Raw genomic sequence first — 22152 nt, 5'->3', positions numbered from 1 at the left:
CCTGTGTTTCCCACCATGCTCAAATGTCTTCATTTCTCTCTGGGATTCAGTTTGTTGTGCAAGAAGCAGCTAATGTAGCCCCAGTCAGAGGTCTGATGAGCTCACTCCATGAATACTTTGTTTCTTTTCTTTTTTCTTTGCCTGTCCCATTTGGTTCTTTAGCCTCAGAATTGTTGTCTGAAGACCAACAAGGATACCCAATGGATTTATTTTGCCGAATGGATCATCGTGGCATTGCCGTATTGGTCCATTTGATCGACCTTTGTTTTTATTATTTATTATATTTTATTTTCAAATGTTACAGACGGGACAGACATGAGTGAGGGATAGGAAAGGGAGAAAGAAAGAGGAAGGAAAAGAAAAACAAAAGGGGAGAGGGACAGTGAGAAAGGGGGGAGAAAAAAATCTCCTGGATCACCTGTTGAGAGAAGAAGAATAGAAAACAAGCAAAAAAAAAAAACCCCCAAAGCAATATACTAAACACAACACCATCACATTAATCTAGCTAAGTGTAAACAGCAGTAAATACTAAAAATTCAATGTTGTTGTGCAGCACGCAGGACAGACAGCGCACAATGTGCTTTGAAGTAGCAGCCAAGAAAGGTGTAATTTAAGTCTACGAGCAGTGAACACCCGTGTGCACACCTGTGTGGATCAGCGCGCTTGTATTCAAATGGTTTCCACATGTAATGGTCTGCAAGAGGATGTAGAGAGCCATAGCCCTGTCCCCTAGGGCATGAAGCAGGCATGGAGGAGATCCAGGCCCCAGACATCCAGAGGCCTCAGAGTACGAGAGCCCAAGGAGGACCACCGGAGGGGCATCCGTGCCACCCTCATGGGAAGGGCTGAGGATCCCCAGACGAGGCGTCACCCAGTAGCCACCGAGCAGAAGCTAGAGGGGGCTGCACCGGCGTACCCGCCGGCTCTGCCGGCAGCCAGCTGTGCCAGAATGAACCGAGCCGCAGGCCCAGAGGCCGGAGGCCCGAGGGCCCCCCGCACCCCGGAGGAGGCCTGACCGAGCAACAGGCGCCAGGCCCCGCCAGGTAGCCACCGGGAGTGAGCTGGTACATACCTGAGTGCCCAGCCCCGGACACCAAGAACCACCAATGCACCGACCCCTGAGGGCATCAGTCACCGGCAGGGAGTGTGCTGAGGGGAGATAGGCCTTGGAGGGCCTGGGAGTTCCCAGAGAGGTGGAGTCTAAGACCTGACCTGACATATAGACACAGACAAACAGGCACACACAGACACAAACATGCATTCCCACCCTCATGCACACATATACAAACACTCAGCACTCACCCAACGTAAGGACTGACATAAATGGACATGTACACACAATCACACTCCCAAAACATACTCTATACCCCGGGTCCAGGTACCCTCGCCCCCAGAGGGGGAAACAGAACCCAGACCCAAGAGATGTTACCCTTCGCCCCGGGGTGGAGGCAAGCAGACCGTCCCAGGCTCCGCAGCAGCAGGGAGGCCAATCGGACAGAATACTTTGTTTCTAAGCCAAAAGTCTTTGCCATGATTAAAATTTTAATCCTTTTCAGCCCAAAATATTTATTGAGCTTCAAAGAGCTTAAAGAACAAGTTTATTTTCCAAATCACCATCAACATTAATCAGTTAATAAAAATGAGTGTGTGTCCTTGTTCTAAATAAAGACCAACACCTGCTGCAGTAGATTTACAAAGAGACGCGCCAAATTTGGACGCGTGAACATGCAAACTTTCCTTGTTTCCACAACACGTGACATGCTTTAGCTACAAGGATTTACTCACAGTCGCTTTCATTTTTAAAAGAGAAAGATAATGCGCACAAACCAGTTCTTCCAAACAAGACTGGGAAAAAACAAACTTTGTTTTTTTTGTCCGTGAAGATTTCATGAACAATGCTTCAGCAGTTAAAGTCACCAGAAGCAACACTGTTAGAATAAATTCAGACCAATAAAAAAGTTTTATTTTGAACTGTGACTCGTGCAAAGGCCAATAATAAAAATATAGAGCTGGTAATGAGCATAGCAGGTTGTCTTTAAGGACTATAAGGTCATTCAGGATAAGCGTCCCCTCCCTTGAATGAGCACAATATGCTGTGCAGCGATAAAAAGCAGCGTAATAGCGGCCTTTCCGACTTGTTCAGCAGACCGGAGAAAGTTGAGAGCAGCGTGCTCCATCAGTGTTAAGCGGCTGCCCCCTACTGGTGACAGAGGGCATTACACATTAAGCCTGAAAGTTTTGTTTCAGTTCTAAAAGCTGATCTGCGACAGATGTATAACTTAGGCTTTTTGTGTGTATAAAATATCTTTCTTCATAAAGAATTTCTATGTTTGCTGTGATGAATGATAACAAACTGAATATATTTGTATTTAGTGTTATTATTCAGACATAAGAGCCATTTAAAGACAGTTTTTCTTTCACGAGTTGTTCAGGTAAACAAAGGAAGACAGACATTCAGTATTAGCCTGCAAATCACTCTCTGCAACAGCAGTTTCTTCATATGGATGTTTAATAAACAAGGATCATCGCTCATTTCAGCACAAATAATCAGCTACATAACAGCCCGACACCAACATGACGGCACACGGGTTCAAGTACTGGAGAGGGTTAAGAGGGTGTTACACTGCAGTGCATAGGTGTGGTTGTTCTCAGGTAAATATTTAGTTTTATCTAAAGAACAAAATATATTTTGAAGTCCATCTCAGTGACTTTTCTCATGTTAATGAAAACACAGTTCTCATTATTGTTCGTTTCTATATTTATCCTCATCTTAAACACAATATTATGTCCCGTGAAATCAAAGATACAGGTTTTCAGATCTAAATCAAAATGAACATGTCTTTCCTTACATACTAAAATTTCAGCTCCCTTCAGTTTTCCGTCCTGCTTTAGCTTGGAGGTGAATGCCAGTGGTGCAATCATGACCTGTGATGTGGTCCCTCTGAGGTTCAGCTGGTCAACTAACTACATCCAAGGCTGACGAGTATAAGGCTGAATCAAGACGCTGAAAACTCACATGGCACTGCAACCACCTGGCCCCACATCTGATTATGTCCCATTTCTACTTCTGTTTGACGGTGTTGACATCTACAAGTCTTGATTTTATTATTTTTGAGCTACTACTTTGTTCTCTGTATGCCGCCTTCTCACAAAGTACAGAAAATCTGAACTCTTGCACGGTAAGATGCATTTTGGCAGTGTTTTCTGATTTATAATTAAAGTATAATGGAAAGATAAGTACATAGGATATATGCACCACAAAAGGTTTGTCAATACCAGCCTTGAAGTTATCATAATTGATAAAGATTTTTTATCTAACTCTGTCTTTGTGGTCCACTCTTACTGCCGTTGTAGCATTATTTTCAGCTACAGCAGGCAGCTGATTTCAGAGGAGAAAGCTCTCAAGTGTATTGACCTCCTTAGTACCAAAGACCACACAGAGACATTTAGAGACCAGCTTTTAAAAGTAGTGGAAAACTTAGCAGCAAAAGACACGAGAGAATGAACATGGGTAAGAAGCAGGAATAATAAGGCCCCATGAATTTGTCTGTATCAGCTAATCAATCAACCCAACTCACCTAAACAATGTGCTGGAGAACTCGAGTCAGACTTACTATAGTTTTGTATCTGTAAAAGTACAGAATATCACACCAGTTAATTTTTTTCCTTCAGAAGTCTACCTTTTACTTATTATTCTTTTATTTAAACCTATAATGCTAAACTATAATAACCCAGACTCAAGTTTCTTGTGGATATTTGTTGAGAAGTCTGATTCAGCGGTTTGTTCAGTTTCGACAACAAACATCATTTTTAGTTGTTGTAATGTGGGATTCTCTTCTAAGCTGCTAAACGTGACATTCACCAACATTTAGTTTATCTGCCAGCTTGAGATCAGTGAATTTTAAATATTTAGAAGCAGTTAAAATAAGTCCTCCGCCTCATTAGTGCAGTAAGCAGCAGAGGTAGATAATAAACCCAAATCAACACCTGCAGCCAGTTTATTAGATAAACCGAGTTCACTGCGGTTTGTAATTTGCACTCATTTGTTCAGATTATTAGTCCCAGTGCCCGATAGTGTTCCCGTACATTTACATATTCAAACTGGAGGTATCGTATCTAACCAGTTCCTCTGAGCAGCAGGTAGACAGCAGAGATGGTGATGGCAGTGGCGGTGTAGGCAAACACTGCATTATAAAGATTGGTGGTCCTGATTTGTTCTCCCAGAGTCCTCTGAGTCTCCTCCAGACTCCTCACCACTGCCTCAGACTCAGCTCTCTCTGGTCTCTCATGTAGCAGCTGACCAGCTTGTGTCTGAAGCTGTGGTTTGGTCTCCAGCAGCTTCCTCACGGTTGACACTTCACTTTCAACTTTCCCAAGCCCTCGTTCCAGTTGTCCCAGTTTTGGTGGCAGGGACTCTAAGAGGGACTCGGTCCTTTTGCTTCCAGTGTGGAGATCTTTTAAGGCTGAAACAGACACAGAGGGCGAGTGTGGGGCTGTGCCTTCTTTGTCCTGGCGAACAGCTCTCCTCTGTGCGAAGGTTTCACTCAGAGCAACTCTGAGACTGTCAATGAGCGTTCGGAGCTCGTCCTGCTGGGAGCGATGGTTTCCAGCCTGGATTTTCAGGGCTTCCTGCAGGCTCTCTGGACCTTTCTGGGCCTCCAGCAGCAGATTCTTCAGCTCCTGCAGAGGAGAAAAGAGAACGTATATGAGCTGAAATAACTGCTGTCTTGGTGAGGATCAGATAAAGGCAAGTGTTAATTACAGATGGGTGACATATTAAAGGAAAAATCTACATTAAGGAGGCTAGTCCAGTCATTTTTCTAACTTAACCTTTTTTTAAGTCCAAAATTGGCCTCATGAAGGCTCTCTTAAAGGAACATGGCAGTAGGTTTTGCATAGCAAACCTTCCAGAAACAGGAACTACAGTGCTATTGGGTATAGTTCCTGAGAAAGTCCACCACTTACTCCATTTCACTCGCAGTTTCAACAACGCTTGTCAACTGTTCTCATTCATCTTTTTCATTTTCTTATTTCTTGTTGGCATTTATAACAGTAAAGCTAAAAACATTAATAAAAAAATATGAGACACTTTTCAAAAACAGGTACAAAGCTTCACATTGTTGTTAGTGTTTAGTAAGACCTAGAGTTTAGGGGAGGGTGTTGGAACAGTGCCAGCGCAGTTGCTTCAGGTAAAAAAAAAAAAAAAGAAATAAAAAAAAAAAGAATCGGTGCACTGAATGAGGTCCCCTAGTGTAGCACCCCTCCTCACCTGCAGGCGGACTCGGTTCACATATGTTGACCCCATGACTCCGATCAGGGCTCCGAGCACCGAGCCAATGATGGACCAGTTCTTGGTGCGTTCTGCTCTCGTCCTCTCCTTCTCGTGGCTTCCTCTAACGGCCACAGAGAATAAAGAAAACTTCTCCCTCTCTGAACCCTCTGCGTTCTCGTACGCTGTCCGGAGGCGGCGCTCCTCCTGCAGTGACAGAGAGGTGGGGTTCAATTCAATCTTCTTATCAGACATCATTAACCTCCTAGGACCTGGCGTCCACATATGTGGACATCACACTTTGGGTTATTTAGACCAAAATACTCAATTTTGCTCTACAAGGGCCTGATATCCACTTACGAGGAAACTATAGAAACTTTAAACGAATGTCTAACGAATGTTAGAAACCAAAATCAGGTAAAAAAATAAAAATAAAAACCTGGTAATTCTTTGTTCTTACATTCATTGGGTCCCAATACGCCCAAATATCAAAGAGTAATTAAAAATGCATGCCATGGAAAAGTTCAGGTCTTAGGAGATTAATGATGTATGATTGTATAATGTGAACTGTGGTTAACTCAAAATAAAAGCACTTCCACTTCCACTACTGACCTCAAACCAACTATAAAACCTAAACCAACAGTTGATGGACCACGTGTTGTTATGGAAGTCTTGACCTCAATTAAAAATAAATAAAAAATTTGTTTTTAAATCCATGCTTAATAGTCTCCAACAAACCAGTGATACCTGCAGTACGGTATTTAATTTTATTTCTTGTCACTCATGGCAGTAAAGTGAATCTCTGTGGTTTTTCGACTGTCTGTGAGATTTTGGTTTGTTTTAAACAAACCATCTGAAAAACAAATTACAACAAAAGCGACATGAAATTTAAGACATTTAATTTTTAATGACTCAAGGACATGGGTTTTGTGTATTTTAATAGCTTCAGCTCACTTGTAGGAGTTTGTGCTCCATTGTGGCCAGTTCCAGGTAGTGTGGCTCCTCCCTTGAGACTCTGTCCAGTCGGTCTCTGATCTCCTTCAGCCTGCCCTGCTGAGCCTCCAGGCTAGCATGAGCCTCACGAACTATCCCTCTGGCCACCATGAATGCTGCCTCAGCCTGGAAAATACAAAGATCTGTCAGAGAACTGTATAACAAGCACCTGACATTCCTTATTCATTATCCACTAAGTCATGTCGGCACAGACTAAACTTGGACGCCGTGTTTTTACTGACCTCAGTGACCTTTGTCTGAGCCTCGCGGACCTCATTCAGCCCCACAAACTCCTCGTACTTCTCCCACCAGTGGTTTACTGTGGCAGTGGCTGCTTGAGCCGACCTCTGACTCCACTGCCGCCCAAACTCACCTGCATGCTTAAAGATAAGAGAAGAGAGAAAAAGGATGACAGTGTTCAAATTTGTTTCATTGTGTTTTGAAGTTCTGTTGTTACCGTAAGAAGAAGATCCTTTTTGTACCTGTAAGACAGTCAAGGCACGCTCCTTCAGAAGCTCTGATCCTTTTTTCCCTTCAGAAGGGGAAGGCTTGTTTGGAGGTGGTGATGGTGATGAACCAGGCTGATGGAGAGCACTGTAGGTTCGTACCTGAGTGAGTTTGCCAGGCAGTGAGTAGCGGGACAGACAGCATGAGCCATGAACCCAGAGATAGATCTGAGCACCTCTGTACCTGACAGAGTAAAGATAACATTATCCAGTTATATTTACAATCACAAATACAGATACAATGCTCACACCAGTACCTCATTGAGCAGAGCAGCAGCAGTACAGGTTAAGAATAGTCAGAGATTGACCGTCACAGCAGCCAACACTGGAACAGGCACCTGGGAGAATAAAGGGAAAACAATTTAATTTGATTAACTGTCAGCTTTATAAGATTTGTGGCATCTTGCATAAGGCAGTCCGCAGGGGGTGTGCTGTTGTAGAAGACAGACCATCTAGTAATATGGAGCTTCTTCAGATAACTTTTAAACCTCCCAGAAATCCTGCTTAGTAGTAGTGGTTATATGCACGCTTTCAAAGGCAATTCAGGCACAGTGAGAGCTTAGTCTGCCAATAATAAGTCAAACTCGTTCCCGGTGGGTGCAGGACCTCACGAGCACTGCACTTTGTCACAGATTCGGTTCAAAAAAATGTCTGGATATAATTTTAAATATATCAAGAGTACTTTTCCACCAAGGTTACCTACTTCCTAGCTAGCTAGATGTTGCTCCATGTAGCTACCGGCTAGCTGACTTTTCATAAGTTTTAAACTGTTTTGGGACTCTGGTGATACTGTTATGTACACAGCGATATAACAGAGCAAACATACCCGTTTTCTTCAATTATGTCAGCGGACGCATAAGACACGAATTACGTTTCTTTAGGGTAACAGGATTGTAGCATATTGATGTCAAGAATTTTCTTTGAGACAGGCAACAAGCGGTCATTCTATTTCCGGTTCAACGGGGACCTAACAGCGCGGATTAGCGAGAAGTACCAGTTGTCTTCGCAGCAAACTTTCCTTTCATTTAAATTTTATAACAAGCTGTAACCATGTCTGGAAGAGAAGGTGGGAGATTGCTTCATTTGAGATTCGTCTGTAAAATCTGCACATCTTAAAAGATACTGACGATTTTCAGTTTAGCACGTTTATAGTTGGCTAATGCTAGCTGCCGCTAAAGATAACGTTTTCTCTGACCAATCGGCAGTTAAAAATGTGCCATATTACGATTTTTTTCTGTTTTGGGATATACATACGGAAGATAGAAGATATTTTAGGCCATTTTTTTAAATTATTGGGACTGAATGGACCATTCGGCTTATAAATATTATCTCAGGCAACAGACAATATAAACGAAATCTTTAAAAATTTAAATATATTCCTTCTTCTTTCTTCGAATAACCCGTGGTGGTAACTAACATTTGTATTCGAGGCTCAAGGTTTCGCGGTCATCTGGCTGCCTGTTAAGTTAAAGCAGATTTTAAGGAGTTTAGGTTAATTTTTTTTTCCAAGCAAACAAAAGTCAAGAACGCTGTGTTATTTGAATGACGTAACTTGGATCATATTCCTTCGTATATTTCATTTTTATTCACTGGCTATTGTTTATTAGATATTGTAGATTTAGTTATATTTTATATTTTATTTTCATAACAAGGTAATGAAGATTGTTTAAACTTAGTCAATTTATTTTAAAGAGAAACGTTCAGACATTGTAGTCCATTGTTATAGAATGCAATTTTTTCCCCACTGTTTTTATTAGTATACTTTTACTTTGTGGATCTGTTCTTTAAATACGTTTGCCTAGCTTAGGTTTTCATATTTTGTATCTACTTATTGTGTTATTTATTAATTTACTTTTATAGTTCTGAGTTTCATTTTGCTCTCACGGTATTTATGTATCTATGTAAATTTTATTTCTCAGGAGGTAAAAAGAAACCACTGAAGGCTCCCAAGAAACAGAACAAGGACATGGATGACGTATGTATCTGGCTCTTTCCCCCCCTCACCATAGACTGTGTAAAACATTTAATATCAAGCCTCTAAATCATTTGCATCCCTTTGTAATCAAGATAACATGGATAAGACACATTTACATTGCATCATTGCAATATTTTATACATTTCGTTTTTGTTTATTTTTTAAAGTAAAGCTGTTTTCACAGATAATTTGATACGTAAACTTTGATGTATGGATCATTTCGCTAACCCTTTCTGTTTTTTGTGATCTACTTTGTCATTTAATTCTGCTTTAGTAACCTGTATTAATGCCCATTGAAAATTAGAACTGGTGATAAAAATGTATTCCTTAACTTGTTGATAACAAAATCAAATCAAATCATTGTTACACAACCCAGTGCGATGTCTTCAGGTGTCAGCTGAGAATCTGATAAATGGAAATCAGATGAAATATTAATTTTTGTTATTTGACTGAAGGGAAGAAATATTCAGAGGTAAATGTCAGCTGTGGTTTGGAATGAGCTGAGCATAAGACAGAAGCGTAGAAAGATTTTAGATTGTATGTGTCTCCGTAGGATGATGTAGCCTTCAAGCAGAAGCAGAAGGACGAACAGAAGGCCCTGGATGCGTTGAAAGCCAAAGCATCAGGAAAAGGACCTTTGAGTAAGAGCTGTGTTTATATTTTTACTTTATTTGTAAAGAACTATGCACAAAAACAAGAAGTGAAGAAATGCACCAGATTTATGTACTCCCGCAACTACTGCTACACTGCTCCGTGATCAGGTGCACACAGGAGTGATAAAATGCAAAATACATACTCAAAGCACAAGTTACAAGTGGAGTAATATAATACATGAATAATACCAATAATACCTGAAAACCTCCAGCCCCAGTCCCACACACAAAAAACAAACCAAGAAAACCCACACACTATAAAACCTTTGTATCTATATCCACCCAACATTCAATCACCAGACCATCCCACGTATATAGAAACAGAAAAAATCCAGATCAGGTTGAATTTATTAATTTGTTTCATAATGACAAACCTTACATATTTCCAAACATACACATCATGATCATACACACCAGCTGTGGTGTTTCTATAACTGATACGTTACCAGCACACAGTGAGAGTTCAGGAATACAGTGACTTCAGCAAAGTGCTGAGCTGCAGGATTCAGGTGATCTGCCAGTTTCTGTAGCCATTTCAGTTTTCAGGGTTCACTTTTTGCAATTTTCTTATTTCCGTCCATAGACTGCTTTCAGATGTTTGTCAACTTGGTAGCTTAACCTTGCTTAACATTTCTTACCATGGCTACAGTGAAAGCCTCAGGTTAGCCCTGGTGTTTCACTGTACAGCTTGCACTTTCTCTGCAGGTCAGGAAACTGAAACAAACCCCAAACTTGCAGCAAATTTAGTCCAAAGTAGACCTCATGTCTCTCTGATGTTTGTGTCTCCTTTAAAATTCAAATATTTTATACTTTGTTTATGCTATTTTGTTTATGCAGTGATCTCTTCTTTTAAAAAAATAAAGTAAATTTATGTTATTGTTTGAGAAAACCTCTAATTTTAAAGTCTTTCAGTCATCAATATATTTTCAAACTTGAAATCTCACTGGTCACAGTTGTGGCTGCAGTTTTAATTAGATGCTTTCTAACACCCAATCTTTTTGTTTGCTTTCTCTCTCTTTCAGCTGGAGGTGGCATCAAGAAATCTGGGAAGAAGTAAAACCTGAGCTGCTGATTTTTGTTTGATCCTGTTCTCGCTTCCTTCGTCTTTTTGCTGAAAGACTACAGTTTGTTTTGCTCGTTAAAAAATAAACCGCATCAAACTCAAAACCTGCTCGGGTGCTCAACCTTTAGTGGAGTAGTACAGGGAATAAATTTAACGATGTTAGGTTTTCAAGGACAATGGCCCTCCAACTGTGATATTTCACTCATACACACAGATCAGCCACAAATCATTATTGTGTGGAGGCGTTGGCAGTGGATCTCTTTGGGCTCTTTCTGCCCATCGAGCCTGATTAGATTGAGGTCTGGGTATTTTTGGAGGCCAGGCCAACACCTTCATGTTTCTTAAGCAGTTTTTGCTTTGTGTATAGTTCATTGTCCTGCTAGAGGAGGCTGCTGCCATGCACCAATGTTTAGGTAGGCGATGACATCCTGTTCTAATGTTGTGGCTGATCAGCGTATATTGACCAATATCTTTAAATCTAGTTATGAAATGAAATGAAGGCCTGCAGCTTAAGATGTGGAAGGACTGTAAAACTAATGTCCACTGCATTTTGTGTCCATATGAAATTTCTAACCATCACAAACCAGCCCAAGTCCATGAGTTTTGTTATCTTGTAAAGAGGGAGATGCCAATAAAGTTTTTTGTTTTTAATTAATGCTTGTTATTATTTGTTCTTTTTAAAAGAATTTGGTAAGAAATCACTTAAAGCTTAATTATCAAGCTGTGTTTAAAATAACAGTAGTGATGAAGCTTTATTTGAAATGCTATTAAAATGTTTAATCTGTTTCTGGTTTTATTAAATTAAACAACAGCACTTTAGGACTGAAGAGACAACTGAAGTGTTGTAGTTACATACAGATTAAACAAAAAGGCACATACATGCTTGTAGCATTTTTTTTCAACTCAATATTTCTCATTCAGCAATAGAAACTGCTCTCAAAGTATGTATATAAAAGATGTTGCTTCAGTCTGAAAAGTGAAGCCAGTGCAGACATGCCTGGAGACATGTCTAATAGCCAGCAGGGGGTGGCAGAAAGAGTAGTGATTGTATAGGATTATAAAGGAAAGCGCTCACTGCTTTTCCTTTTTGACCTTAGTAAATACTTTAATGAGTTCATGGCCGCAATTGGTAGTTTCAAGTTTCACTGAACACGATATGTTTATTTTGTAAATTATGTTCTCCATTAATGTGAAAAAGCTACGCTAGATCACTCGATTTCATGTTAAGATCTACCGCGTACTTGTGACTTTGGTGAAAGTGGTAGGCAATAGCACTTTGCAAATCAGTGGATGATGTCACAGTGGCACACCTTCCGTCTTTCATCTATACAGTCTTTGAAAGCTACAACCCTGTTTATTAAACCATGAGTTAGACTCTAGCTAACAATTATAAGTAATGCTGAGCCTGAGAACAGATGTGTTAACGCTATTGTATGAAATCACTTTTCCAATATTTCCATCTCCTTTAAAGTAACTCTTATCTTGTGGATTTTGTTGTCCCAATAAATACATAGTATAAATTGTAAAATTGTGATTTTAATATTTATTTCAATTGTGTCGTGTTAAAAGCATAGCTTCACAGTCAGTTTTTTTTAATGGGATATATATACAATTTCATTACAGTAGAAAATTTTAAAATATAACTCTTAAAGGGGACTAAGTGACAAAAACTAAATCCCTGTGATAGGTTTGTAGCATAAACCTATTCGCTGGAACGTTAAGGACAATTTAATTACACAGCAAATTAAGACACGAGTAGGCAAAGTTTTTCATGTTTCTCGTGCACGGGAGAGAACTGGACAAACGCCGCTCCTTCGCTTGACCCCAGTTGCTCTCATCTTCTCCCCCGTAACACTGCTCTTTTATTGAGGTTACATGAATATGCATAGGTGCATTAACATACACACAAAGAGTACCTTGCCTGTGCGTTGTGTAAGTGTGTGTGTGTGGGGGGGTGGGGTCAGAGTGTGACCCCATAAACAACTTCCCTAACCCTGCTGGTTTGGAAGTCCAGCAGTTCATCTAAACAAAAGGCACTTAGACTAGAACAGATATAGACAGTTTATCCTACCATAAAACAATAAGAGAAGGTATGACCTCTCCCATGCTCCCAGAATGTGGGTGTGAATGCCAGAACACTGTGGAATGCACACCAAGCCTATGCAGACTGCCAAAGATCACACATCCTATCACTACACAATCGATTATACACCTCTAAGCATATATGGTTAAATATTTCTAAGCATAAATGACAATAAACAATATAAATCTAACACCCTGAATTAGAAAAAGAGTACAGCTCAAATGAGGTCAACCGACAGGGACAGCAGGTTATACTGCTGAACTCGTCCAACCCAAAACAAAAACAAACATAAACAAACAAACGCATCACAAACTTCACATCCTCAATCACAGAAACAACTTAGCCATCTTCCCGTCAATATCATTTTCATCCTCGTCATCATCATCAGCTGGTTCCACATTCTTGGCGCCTTTGGCTCTGTAGGCAGCCACTTCCATCTCATATTTTTCCTTCAGTTTGGCGTACTTGGCCTCATAGGGGGTCTTTTCTGTGGTACTCATCTTTTTCCACATCTCACCAAACTTCTTGGCGATGTCAGTGATGGAGATCCCCGGGTTATCCGCCTTGATCTTTTCACGGTGTTCAGAGGTGAAGATCAAGAAAGCAGAAGGTGGCTTTTTGGGCGCGTTGGGGTCCTTCTTCTTCTTCTTGCCCTTCTTGGCACCTGCAGGTGGTACATAGGACTTCATCTCCTGGTCATACCGGCGCTTGTCATTCTTGGCCATCTCTTTGAACTTTGCCTTCTCCTCAGGTGACATGGACTTCCATTTTTCTGAGCACAGTTTGGAAACCTCTGTTAATATTACTTTGGCTCCTGGGTGCTTCTTCTTGTGCTCCTTATAGAAGTCCACAACAAAGAATGCGTAGGCGGGGGTTTTTCCTTTCAGCTTTTTGGCTGCAATTAATTTGTTCTAATTAATTAATTTTAAACATGTTTGCATGTATAAATATTTTCTTTGAGCAGAAAGTTCATATCACACTTTGAACATGTCAGGAAAAAACAAATTCTGCATCTAGTTGATTTTGAACTCACTCTCTGAACATGATCTGCATATATTCAACGTAAGCATATCTTTCTAACAAATGTCTAAAACGTGTGTAAGTTTTATTTTTTACATTTTTGGGAAAGATTAAAAAAAAACATTTCTTAATAAGAATGAAAAACTGACTTCACAATTTTAACAGGTCTTGTAGTATTATGGTACATAAGCCTTGGATATGCATAAATATCCTGCTTACCGTTTCCTTCATCTGTCTCAACTATGGACTTCAACTCAACCTCCACTGGATAATGGTCACTCACTTTCAGAGCCTGCAAAAGAAACAAAATGTACTGATTAATAGTTTTTGAACAAATATCGAGGTCTAGCTGAATGTCCCCATGAATCAGCGGTTTGTGCATGGGGTATGTTGTCTGGGGTTGCTAGGGTCTTACAAAAGCAAAATGGTGTTGGGTGAGGGGCCAAGAGAGTGTTTCACAAAACCCTATGAGGACACACTCAAGGGACCAGTTTACCCTCCTGGGACAAGGTTAGGTCTGGGGTGAGAGCTTGATGCTGTGCACCTGGTGTGCAGGTTCAGCCTGAAGAGGCAAAACCTAATGACAGTGACATGATCCTGGGCCATGTTGGCCCAGCATTCTTAGTTTTCATGTGTTTTGGGTTTTGTTCTTTATGTATGCCGTGGTTTCTAGGTTGTTCTGTTAAGATGTTCCTTATTTGATTACCCCCCGTGTGCCCCTCTGTGTATCTGTGAGCCCTCGTTTCCCCTCCTTGTGTTTTATTCCATGTTTTCCCCAGCCTGTTATGTCTGTGCTCTCCTCAGGCTGTCTCTCTTTTCTCTCCAGCAATAAAGCTGTGTTTTTGAGTTCATTCCTGCCTCCGTGAGCTTGCGTTTGGGTCCTCATCCTGCCTGCACACAGCCGCAAACATGACAGACAGTATGGAAAGTATCCATACTGTCATAATGACAGTATGGATACTTTCCATACTGCAGTGGTTTACATTTTCAAAGACAATGAGCTGACAGGCCAAGGGTAGAGTCTTTGTCAAACCCAGGTCATAGAGTTACCAAGGACACTTGAAAAGAGTGACTGTAACACTGTTAATAATTTACCCTAAAGTTTTGTTTGTAAGAATAAAGGTCCGACGTCACTGAACTCTCTCTTTTTTTCTCCCCCTATAAAGACAAGTTGAAAGCTTGCTGATTTTCAACATATTTGTGGCCATTGATTGACGGCCTCTTAGGAATTTTAATTAAAGCCATAACACCATACCGCAGCTGTACTTTGGTACCGTCTTTAAGCAACCATGCCAGCTTTTACACACCGAGTTCTGTTTTTCATGTCCAGCTATTTCAGTGATCTTTAAACAGACTGAGTGATGTGACAAAAACACAATTATCTGCCTTATAATTTAGTGTCTAAAACCCTTCTGACTAATCATATTCTACGTGTGATATTGCAAATGAGGCAGAGAATATAAGAGTAATTCATTTGGTGAAAACCATTAATCAAAACAGACCTGCTCATCATCGAGATTAAACTCCTCTTTGAAGTTGAAGGCTTTTGCAGATTCTGGTTCCACAGCATTAAGCATGTCATCTCCATAGACCACGATCCTTAACACAGATAGGGAAAAAGGCTTATTTTAAAAACCCATAATACCAAATTTAAATACATAATTAGAAAAAAGCAAGAACATTTAGCACCACTCCATTTTAATGTGGCAAAACAAAAGAATCTACTCCTCCTTATTTCAGATAATTTGAAGAAACAGCGTGATGTGTTTATTTTCTTGCTGACGAACAGATCGATACCAGTCTCACGTCTGTCGATTCAAAATAAAGCTGCAGCCAGCACCTGCTATGCATTACCTGTCATAGGTGTTGGTGTTCTTGGTGCTTGTTGTAGTGTCGACGTTATCTCCAATCAGCCAGTGGAAGTTCTCGTCTTCCCGAATGCGAATGGTCTTCATGTCACGGTTGGAAACGTACGAGCCGTCTGCATTGAAGTCACCCAAGATCATAATGTTCTGCAGCACAGACATGAAATATTTGCATTTGAGTGTTTTGCTTTAACTCCTCAATATATATTTGTTTTGTTTTCCCAGTTTAGTGGTTGGATTGGTTCATACGCCTTTTACTACACATCCATCCATCCATCCATCTTCATCCGCTTTGTCCGGGGCCGGCTCGCGGGGGCAGCAGCCTAAGCAAAGAGGCCCAGACCTCCCTCTCCCCAGCCACCTCCTCCAGCTTATCCGGGGGAATACCAAGGCGTTCCCAGGCCAGCCGAGAGATATAATCTCTCCAGCGTGTCCTGGGTCTGCCCCGGGGCCTCCTCCCGGTGGGACATGCCTGGAACACCTCACCCAGGAGGCGCCCAGGGGGCATCCTTGTCAGATGCCCGAACCACCTCAGCTGGCTCCTTTCGATGTGGAGCAGCAGCTGCTCTACTCTGAGCCCCTCCCGGATGGCCGAACTTCTCACCCTATCTCTAAGGGAGAGACCAGCCACCCTTCGGAGGAAGCTCATTTCTGCCGCTTGTATCCGCGATCTCGTTCTTTCGGTCACTACCCACAGCTCGTGGCCATAGGTGAGGGTAGGGACGTAGATCGACCGGTAAATTGAGAGCTTCGCTTTTACACTCAGCTCCCTCTTCACCACGACGGACCGGTGCAGCGTCCGCATTACTACACAACTCTGTCAAAATCTACAAATTTTCACGAAAGTATGAATTCCTGCTTTCTCTGTTGTGCAACCAACCCAAGCTACAAAGCTTTAGACACTCTCTAACTTCTCCTTACATCAGTATTCCATTTCGTCTTAATAATCTTGATGACATCGTATAGTTCATCGAGCTCCTCCACAGAGTCCGTTGGTTTGGTGTGAACTGGGATCATAACCAGGTCCTCCACAACTACAGCGAGAACACAAATACACACAGTTTACATCCATGACTCAGTAAAAGGGCTAGATGTTACAGTCCCTGATAATGCATTGCTTTAAATGGAGAGACTCTTGAGGGATCTCTGTTATGAGGAAAGGCAGCCCAGAAACTTTACCAGCAGCAAACATCGTTGTGTGCCTCAACTTTCGGTCTTTTACCCAGGCTAATCTGCCATTTTTTCTTCCTTGGTTAGGTTTAGGAATTAGAGATCTGATCTAGATTATCATATTAAAATTTGGGACACATTGTCAATTGTGGACCTTGGATTCATCGGGTGTTTTGGCCATTATCACTAAACACCCTCATCCAAGGAGGCCCTGCCAGGGTTGATCAGGCCCTGGAGTGTGTCACTGGTTTATGTTATTTCTCTTCTTTCTTCTGTTTAGTTTTCTACAGTTTATTTTCTGTCTATTCACTGCAACTGAGAAATAATACTTACCTCTTTAGCATTTATGGAGCCTCACTTCTTCAAAGGGATAGACAAGGTGATAGAGAGAAGTAAGACAAGAGGGACAAGATAGGAGAGAGCAGAGAAGAGAGCTGGAAGGGGGGCATAGCCAGTGACTGGTCCTCTCAGCAGTGTCCTCTGATCCCAATCTCTCTAAGCAGTTTGGCTGTTGTACTGGCAACACAGCCCCTGCACCCCACTTCCACCTGGTGCACCTTGATCTTCCAGCCTGTGTCCTCTGCCTCAACTGCCAAGTTGGCATAGCGCAGCTTCTTCCGCTCAAATGCTTCCTCAATTGCTTCCTCCCATGGTACCGTCAGCTCAATGATGTACGCATGTTTTTGAGAGTTAGACCAAAGGACGAGGTCTGGTCGCAGAGTAGTTGTTATGATCTCTGTGGGAAAAATGATCCTCTGATCCAAGTCCACTTGCATCTGCCAATCCCTGGCAGCCTTCAGCAGGCCCAGGTCCTGGGCTGAGGGGCTTGTCCTCGGCTTGTCTCCCTCCCGGACAAATGTTGATGAAAACTGATGCTCCTCTTGGTTCGTGAAAGGTTGAGCGTTGATGGATTTCCTTTTGCACTCAACTTTCTCGGCTAGACACCTGAGGACCTGGTTGTGAATTTGTGCTTGAGTGTATCTGGGACTGTACACAGGGGGCAGGACTACATTCAAGTCTTACTGATTATTTACATTAGTGTAAATTAGTTCAAATTATTGATTGCCTTTTAATAACATTTATGAAATAATTATATATTACTTAATTACCCTAAAGTTAAAACCAGCTGATTTTCTCTCCATACAAATACACACTTCCCCATAATGTGTAAACAGATTTAGATTATCACAGCTTTAAAAAAAAAAACCTGGACCAGAGACTCATCTGTACATCCAGGTTACATAAAGGTGCAGCCAACAGGAAGGCCACAGAAGACATAGTATCAGCTTTAAAGTGAGCTGTTACACTGATTACACACAAGCTTAACTCCCTGTTGATCCTTGCATTTGTTTCCATGACAAACATATCCTACCTGTATTGCTGCATCTTAATTTCAGGATGTAGGGGTCTCTGTTAATAACATCTTTTCCTGTTGTTGCCTCTTCATTAAACTGCTCATGGTTCACCAACGTAACCACATCACTTCTACACACACACACACACACACACACACACACACACACACACACACACACACACACACACACACACACACACACACACACACACACACACACACAGTGTGGATGTTAATAATATAGTCATCTCAACTCTGGCTCTGAGCAATGAAGCACTGTCCACCTGCTTCCGTTTGCATGGACAAGCCAATCTGAAGAAAGTTTGCTTAAAGCAAGAGGGCTTTAAGGAGCACTGCACCAAGGCCCGGCAGAACTGTGAAGCATGCAAAGCTGCTCTAGTGAGTTCAAGAATAAAAATTTGAAGCTGCAAATGAACAGGATGTGTGTTGTCAGTGAACTCTCACTTGTAGATGAACATGAACTGCTCCTTGTAGCGTGTACTGCCCAGACGATCACTGATGTTATAGGTGTATCCCTCGTGGACTCTGAGAAGATATAAGTTGAGAGAAATTTTGTATAGTTCTTTAATTTTGGTCCATTAAATCATGTTATGTCCTCTGATTCTCTGAAAAGAATTGGTTCAGGATGAATGTGTAACACTTTAGTGAAACATTACCTTTTCATTTAACACAAAAAGCAGGTCAAAGTTGAATTTTTTACATTCATTCAAACTTTATTTCCAAATTACAGTTTGCCTGACAATAAGATGAACATGACCAACAACATAAATTGTTAACATCAGCAGTTTTTAGTGTTGTCATTACAGCTGTCACGCTATCAGACTTTAATACATGATTATTGAAGCCGAAAGAATTCCTGATAATAATATTATTGCATAATACTATTATACAGATGCTGCCAATAAGTGTGCTATTTAAAAAAGGAAATGTACCATTGTGTTTATAATACACAAATAACTTCAGAAGTAACTGTGTAAATATTCTTTAATGTAATAATCCTTAAAAATCGTAATCATTTTTGGTTACCATGAGAAAATTGTTATTCTTTGGGCCACCATCATCATGCTTAAACACGAGCACCCTAAATGATAATAACAGCGATGATGCTGGAAACAAAGCATTTCCTTACTTGTTGAGTTCTTTCATGAAGATTTCTATGGACTCTCCGCTGGTGTCCACCACCTCCAGGATCAGAATGATGTCATATCGAGACACAATCTTTGAAACAGAGAGAAAAAAAAAGCTGAACTGATCAGATGCGTTACTACCTTAAAGATAATTGATCAGTTAAGATTTTCCAGATATGTAAAATATAAACTGACATTTTTCTGTTTTAAAAAAAAATACTTATGTAAATATTCTGAGTTGCAACAATAAAGCTGAAGAGGTATCAAAAAAAGACAGAGATGGGAACAATCAGAGAAATGCTGAGTGACTTAAATTGTGTGGTTATAGAGGTAATGGTGGTTCTGTGAATGAAGGGCAAGCTGCCACTGAGCGTGGTTACTTGAAGGGACAACAGGCCAGTGGATCCACGTTTAAATTAACACACCCTGATTGTGTGTTTGCTATTGTGGTTCCTAAACAGCCGACACTCAGGGCGGCTGACCTGTACAGTGGCTTGTTGACTAAATATGAAACAGATCTAATACAATAACAATAATAAAACATGGGTTTAAGCAAAGAATTGGAAATGTAACCTCATCACCAGAATAAAAGTAAAGTAAAAACCAGTGATTCAATGATACAGCAAGAAACCACAAGTCAAAATACAACTTACTCCATGTATTTCAGTATATTTTCAGATGCATATATAGGATTACATTTTTACTTAAACAGTGAGTCCTGATACTTATTTTACCACTTTGCAACTCAGCTATTTAATAGAAAGTTTTTATATAATACTTAATTACTTAAATACTTAATAATTGGTAGGAGGGCTGGACTACTTTTCTACATTGTTATCGTCCTCTGTCTTCTTTCCGTGACAAAAAGGCAAAGCTTACTATTTTGTCACATGATCAGACATTTTAATGAAAGCAGGAGCCAGACCTGCAGGTCATTTACAGTTTTGTAAGGTGAAAGTATGTGTGGGCTTTTATACTGGTTATTACCTTAGTCAGGATTTCGAGGACATCAGGGTCTGACACTTTCTTCTTTCCAAACTTCTTAATGTTAAAAGATGCTATTTTCATGATGGCTGCAAAAAGAGGACAAGCATAGCAATCAGAATTATTGTCTGAAGGCCAAGAAAAATTCCCAACAGATATTCCCATTTTTCCAAGTGGACCATTATTGCTTTTGCCATACTGGTCCACTTGATTGTCATAGTTTATTCGATCTACCCGAGCACCCAGCCCCGGACACTGAGAACCACCAACGGGTGGGAGCATCAGCCACTTGCAGCGAGCGTAGTTGGGGAAGATAGGCATTGTATAGGAATTTCTTTTACTTATGTATTAATCACATTATTTTATCGTATAATGCCTTGATGCCACTGGATTTTAACATATCTCACACTCATACAGTAAGATAAATGGTGGGGTCTAGTAAGGACGTTGGGGGAAGCAGACAGCTCCACAGAAAGAAACCTTTGTCTCTTTGAGGACTCTGGGAGGAAGCAAGGGAGTGTGAAACAGCTGTGTACTGCCTTTTGTTCCTGAAGAAGGTATTTAACTGGGAACCATGTTAGGCTCAGTTATACTCATCCAACATGGAGGCACACAGAACTAAACACTGCACACACACTCATACCACCATCATCCCTGTGCCCAAGAACAGCAAACCCTCATCCCTGAACGATTACCGGCCAGTTGCACTGACCTCGGTAGTAATGAAGGTGTTTGAGAGGCTGCTGAAGAACATCATCTCCTCCTCCATCCCAGACACCACAGACCCGCTGCAGTTCGCCTACAGATCCAACAGATCCACAGAGGATGCCATCGCCCACGTCCTACACACCACTCTCAGCCATGTGGACAAGAAACAGGGTAACTATGTGCGAATGCTGTTTGTTGATTACAGTTCAGCGTTTAACACAATAGTGCCCTGCAGACTGTTCACAAAGCTGAGGGATCTGGGACTTAACAGCCGTCTGTGTGCATGGGTGTTGGACTTCCTCACTGGCAGAACTCAGGTGGTGAGGGTGGGCAGGTGCTTCTCCAACAGCATCACCATCAACACAGGAGCACCTCAGGGATGTGTCCTCTCGCCACTGCTCTACTCCCTCTACACTTCAGACTGTGTGGTCACCCATGGCTCCAACACCATTGTGAAGTTTGCTGACGACACAGTGGTGTTGGGTGCCATCTCCAACAACGATGAGACGGCCTACATGGATGAAGTGAAGAATCTGGCATCGTGGTGCCAGGACAACCACCTCCAGCTGAACGTCGGCAAGACCAAGGAGCTGGTGGTGGACTTCAGAAGGGGTCAGCACAGAGACTACAAGCCCATTATCATCAATGGAGCTCCAGTGGAGAGGGTGCAGTCCTTCAAGTATCTTGGTGTCCACATCTCCTCAGACCTGACATGGGCTGCCCACATTCAGGTCCAGACCAAAAAGGCTAGGCAACGCCTGTATCACCTACGACAACTGAGGAAGTTCAGGGTCTCTCCAAAGATCCTCAGGATTTTCTATACAGGCGCTGTGGAGAGCATCCTCACACAGAACATGACATCGTGGTTTGGGAACAGCTGTGTGAAGGACCAAAAAGCTCTCCAGAGAGTGATCCATACAGCAGAACGCTGCTGCAGGATTGCTCTCCCCCCGCTTCAGGACACCTACACCAGGAGATGCCGGACTAGAGCAGCGCAGATACTGAAGGACCCGTCCCATCCAGGCAACAAACTGTTCCAACTTCTGCAATCTGGTAGAAGGTTCCGCATCTTCCGGGCAAGGACAGAGAGACTCAAGAGGAGCTTCTATCCCCAAGCCATCCGTGCCCTAAACACACACACCCGCCCTCTTACATCATCTGTAATTGACTGAGACAGGACTCTTCCAGACACTAAACCAAGGCACAATGTACATTTCAATTCCTTTAATTTTAAATATGTTTATATTGTCTATCCTGTAAAATAGTCAGATGTCTATTCACATTAATGTGCAGAATTCACCTGCTTGCTGCTACTGCTGCACATTCACCCAATGTATATATATATATATATATATATA

The 22152-nt window shown here is 41.5% G+C and overlaps 3 protein-coding genes across 8 annotated transcripts; 1 reads left to right on the top strand and 2 right to left on the bottom strand.

The window, feature by feature from the left end:
* Window positions 1-3980: 3980 nt before the first annotated feature.
* On the bottom strand, window positions 3981-7656 carry ccdc51 (coiled-coil domain containing 51). Of its 3 annotated transcripts, none has more exons than XM_026167335.1 (7): window positions 7595-7656; window positions 7026-7106; window positions 6745-6952; window positions 6505-6642; window positions 6224-6388; window positions 5270-5476; window positions 3981-4680 (listed from the first exon to the last, which is right to left on the bottom strand). In XM_026167335.1, the coding sequence occupies exons 2-7, from the start codon at window positions 7028-7030 to the stop codon at window positions 4117-4119; spliced, it is 1287 nt and encodes a 428-aa protein (XP_026023120.1). In that variant the 5' UTR covers window positions 7031-7106; window positions 7595-7656; the 3' UTR covers window positions 3981-4116. The 3 variants fall into 3 exon arrangements, with proteins under 3 accessions (XP_026023120.1, XP_026023122.1, XP_026023121.1); XM_026167337.1 differs by having other exon boundaries at window positions 6745-6946; XM_026167336.1 differs by lacking the exon at window positions 7595-7656 and adding an exon at window positions 7218-7359.
* Window positions 7657-7712: 56 nt separating this feature from the next.
* On the top strand, window positions 7713-11114 carry tma7 (translation machinery associated 7 homolog). Its single transcript, XM_026167359.1, has 4 exons — window positions 7713-7834; window positions 8688-8743; window positions 9297-9384; window positions 10419-11114. Exons 1-4 carry the CDS (start codon window positions 7819-7821, stop codon window positions 10451-10453), a joined length of 195 nt encoding a protein of 64 aa, XP_026023144.1. The 5' UTR covers window positions 7713-7818; the 3' UTR covers window positions 10454-11114.
* dnase1l4.1 (deoxyribonuclease 1 like 4, tandem duplicate 1) lies at window positions 9393-20170 on the bottom strand. Of its 4 annotated transcripts, none has more exons than XM_026167332.1 (9): window positions 20090-20170; window positions 19105-19193; window positions 18420-18500; window positions 17970-18082; window positions 16349-16461; window positions 15417-15574; window positions 15065-15161; window positions 13811-13854; window positions 9393-10411 (listed from the first exon to the last, which is right to left on the bottom strand). In XM_026167332.1, exons 1-9 carry the CDS (start codon window positions 20168-20170, stop codon window positions 10312-10314), a joined length of 876 nt encoding a protein of 291 aa, XP_026023117.1. In that variant the 3' UTR covers window positions 9393-10311. The 4 variants fall into 4 exon arrangements, with proteins under 4 accessions (XP_026023117.1, XP_026023116.1, XP_026023118.1 ...); XM_026167331.1 differs by lacking the exon at window positions 9393-10411 and adding an exon at window positions 12686-13437 and having other exon boundaries at window positions 13782-13854; XM_026167333.1 differs by lacking the exon at window positions 9393-10411 and adding an exon at window positions 13076-13183.
* Between the last annotated feature and the right edge of the window lie 1982 nt (window positions 20171-22152).

The sequence above is a fragment of the Astatotilapia calliptera genome, chromosome 5 (genome assembly GCF_900246225.1).
Source record: "Astatotilapia calliptera chromosome 5, fAstCal1.2, whole genome shotgun sequence".
NCBI lineage: Eukaryota > Metazoa > Chordata > Actinopteri > Cichliformes > Cichlidae > Astatotilapia > Astatotilapia calliptera.
This window is presented reverse-complemented; position numbering and strand designations above follow the sequence as displayed.